Raw genomic sequence first — 3,319 nt, 5'->3', positions numbered from 1 at the left:
GCTATCAACATGTTACGGTTCTCAAAATCCCTCCTGACTCTGAGGAACAACCAGAACAACAACCGATACACCGACAATTTCCAGTTTTGCCAAAGGTTGTGTCATGAAGCACGTTTTTTTGGTGAATTATCCACCTTAATGTCCAAATTTCCACCAAAACAATTTCCACTAGAACTATTTTGAGTGAACATCGTCTCTGCGTCTAATTCTTGTATCCAGCAAGACAATCGTGTTTGCTTTAAAGAAACACGCCAGAGCTGAATCATACTGAGGTGCAGTCAGACCATTCTGCACCGTTCTATGCAAGACTACTTCCACATTGGCTACATCCATCTCTTACATCCAGCCTATGATAAAAGCTTATACTGTTTGAATATTGAGGATTGGACAGATGTGAAAAGAAGTCTGCAAGCAAATGAGGGTCCAAGCAAAAAAAAAACAAAAAAACAGAGGGTTGTGTTTAATGAAGATTCATGTATCAGTGTTGTGAAGAGACAAAAGCAGAAGCATCTGCCTAATCATGCGACGCTGTGCTAAAGAGCTTGTTGAAGACTTAAAATCTCTTTACTTGAGTCCAACTAATCCCATCCTCTGCTCCCTCCAGGTGCACGCGCTCTACCGTACCACCGGTGCCAGCTTTGAGAAGGCTCAGCAGGAGTTTGCGACCGGCGTCATGTCCAACAAGACCGTTCAGACTGCAGCCGCCAACGCTGCTGCTAATGCTGCAACCAACGCCGCTCGCGGGGCCTTCAAACCTCATCCATAAACTGAGACACATGGGTTACACACACACACACACATAGACACACACACACAGACACTGACAAGATGGAGACGCACAACTCTGGCCCTGCTGGCTCTCAGATCAAGTTTATTTATGAATGTTACCGTGCTAAGATTGCTCTGCACACTGAAAAAGTGTCAAGTAAAATAACAAAACAAGTGACCAGAGTTGTCCGTCTTCACTTCAAATCATGTATCAGTACAAAAATAAACACAAAAAAAACTCTCCTACATCCTTCCTGTCTGCTTTTCAGTCAGGTGACTTGTCTGCTCACATCCCTGAAAACATCCACCAAGTGACTGGAGGACGTGCTCTGAGTGTGTGTGTGCGATCTCGTCTCTCACACGCTCACACACTCCTTCGCTTCCCCTCGTTCTTCTGTCCCCTTGAGGTGATCCCAGGTCAGGCAGAGGTCGCAGTTCTAGCATACCTTATTTTTGTCATGGTGATGACCTCCTAACAGCTTCCTGCCTGATAACTACAGTGTAGAGTCATGAAAAGTCTGATCATGGTGGTTTTTGCACATAGTTCTGTTTTTCCTCGCCCACGTACTGGAAGTGTGTGTGTGAGTGGCTGGGCCTCTGTGCGAATGAGCGCTTCACTTTAAGATAATTGTGGCTCTGACTTTTGTTTTTTTTTATAATCATTGAGCTCTCAGAGGTAAATTGTACCTATATCAGTGCTTCTATCGTGAGACAAATACCATTATGGTAAGACTTCATATAAATAGGAATATGTCTGTATGTTCTTATTTAAGGACCCGCCCCCCTCCAGCGACACCTGTCAGTCAAACATTTACTCCTGCTCTGTGTGCTCCTTTGATCGGGCTGGTTCAGCATCTCTAGATTTGACAGCATGAAAGCATGTTCAGCACACTGCAGGGAGCCAAGTCATTCTGTCCACTGCCTTTTTTTTTTTTTACCAGGCTACATAGAGGAGGGGAGCTGGTTTTTTGAGGGGAGGGATGTCTGCCCACTTATTCTCTCCTCAGTTTGAAGTGATGGCACGTCCCAGTGGATGCTGGACTAATGATGATGGCTCAGCTCTTCCTGGCCTGGTGTACTAAAAGGAAGAGAGGGGGGGAGGTTAGAAACATTTTCCTTTATCTACATTAACTATGTGGCTCTCCCTCCGTTGTTTTTGTAGCTCTTCACACTAACGCTGCTATGAATACGAGAGACGCTCCTGTTGAGAGAGAGCTGACCTGCCTTTTCTCACAGAACTGGACGGTGATTTTGAGCGACAATTATTTCTGTGAGTTTAACCTGCATACATGGAATAGTAATATGCGCACTCCATAAGCTAACAGTCGGTTCCCGTTGATCTTTCTCTCTCGGTGGTTACTGACAGATTACTGAAGTTTTATAGCCAAACTGAACGTTAACATACCAGAGGATTGGACTCGAGACACATTCAGTGATATCACGATGGTACGTTGATGTATATCCAGTTCTAACAGTGTTACTCAGCAGCACTAAGTTGTACAGAGTTACTGTCACTGAAGTGAAATATGGACGTGGGCTTACATGTTTTGTTCTCATAGTGGTGGTGATTGTGTGACGACGTGCATGATAAGATGACTGACGCCTGCTGTTACCGCAAATGTACATACTGAGCATCGGGGTGGACGAAATACGAGCGTGTTAGGAAGCTGAGGGTCATGAAAAAAAAAAACAAGCCTGCATCTCAGCAGTATTTTTTGTTTTTTCCTTTTCGTTGAATCGTTTAAAATTCGTTGCACATTTCTTGTTTTACGTTAGTGCAGAACAAAAAAAAACATGTTTTTATTTATGGTTGTAATTTAAGTTTGGTTTGACTTTTATGTTCTTTTTTTGTTTGTGTGGTTTTGTAACGACACGGTCGAAGCATCAGCTAGACTTAAAAAAAAAACAGTGTTCAATGACTTTGCAACTTGACCCTGCAAGAGGTGTGCTTGTTGAATGAGAATGTGTGTATATGATTGGTATGAAAGAAGAATAAAAAACATCTCCCTCAAGTGTTATTCTATGTCCTGAAAAGCTGTGAGAAATCTACCAAATGTCCATATGGATTTGTTTTCAAATCTCGGTTTGTGATGTGTTCCCTTTCCACGTTTTACTTTGAAACACAACTTTTCTTTGCCACATGCGCCCACACGACTCCCATGTACCTATAGTTGCTATATGAAGCCATGCCACCGTGGGTCATTCCTTGATGTATTTGGCGAGCTGGTTCCGCAGTGCAGAGCGACGTGTTTGAAGTTTGCTGACACAAAACTGTGTGGTTTTTTTTTTTGGCCTGTGACCATGTTATTTCACTGAATCAGAGAAGAAGCTCATCCAAAAGGGACACTTGTATATTTTGTAAAGTTGAAAAATTTGATCCCCATTATCAATCACATGTAAAAAGAAAAAGTAATGCACTCTCGTCTGGCCTTTGTCGCATGTGAAATAGTTTGAGTTTTGTATATTTATGGTATTAACATGAAATAAAATTTGAAAGAAATATTCGTGAACTCGTTTTGTTGTTTGTCTTCATCCATCCATCCATCATCTA

The 3,319-nt window shown here is 42.5% G+C and overlaps 1 protein-coding gene across 2 annotated transcripts in view; it reads left to right on the top strand.

Moving 5' to 3' along the window:
- LOC103366372 (secretory carrier-associated membrane protein 1-like) overlaps positions 1-3,272 on the top strand; it is a 10,935-nt gene extending 7,663 nt beyond the window's left edge. For both annotated transcript variants that reach the window (XM_008294076.1, XM_008294077.1), the window contains one exon: positions 605-3,272. In XM_008294076.1, coding sequence (XP_008292298.1) covers positions 605-766 — 162 coding nt within the window. In that variant the 3' untranslated portion in view covers positions 767-3,272. The remainder of the gene's footprint in view (positions 1-604) is intronic.
- Positions 3,273-3,319: the final 47 nt, after the last annotated feature.

This window comes from Stegastes partitus, unplaced genomic scaffold (genome assembly GCF_000690725.1).
Source record: "Stegastes partitus isolate 25-593 unplaced genomic scaffold, Stegastes_partitus-1.0.2 Scaffold935, whole genome shotgun sequence".
Taxonomy (NCBI): Eukaryota; Metazoa; Chordata; class Actinopteri; family Pomacentridae; genus Stegastes; species Stegastes partitus.
This window is presented reverse-complemented; position numbering and strand designations above follow the sequence as displayed.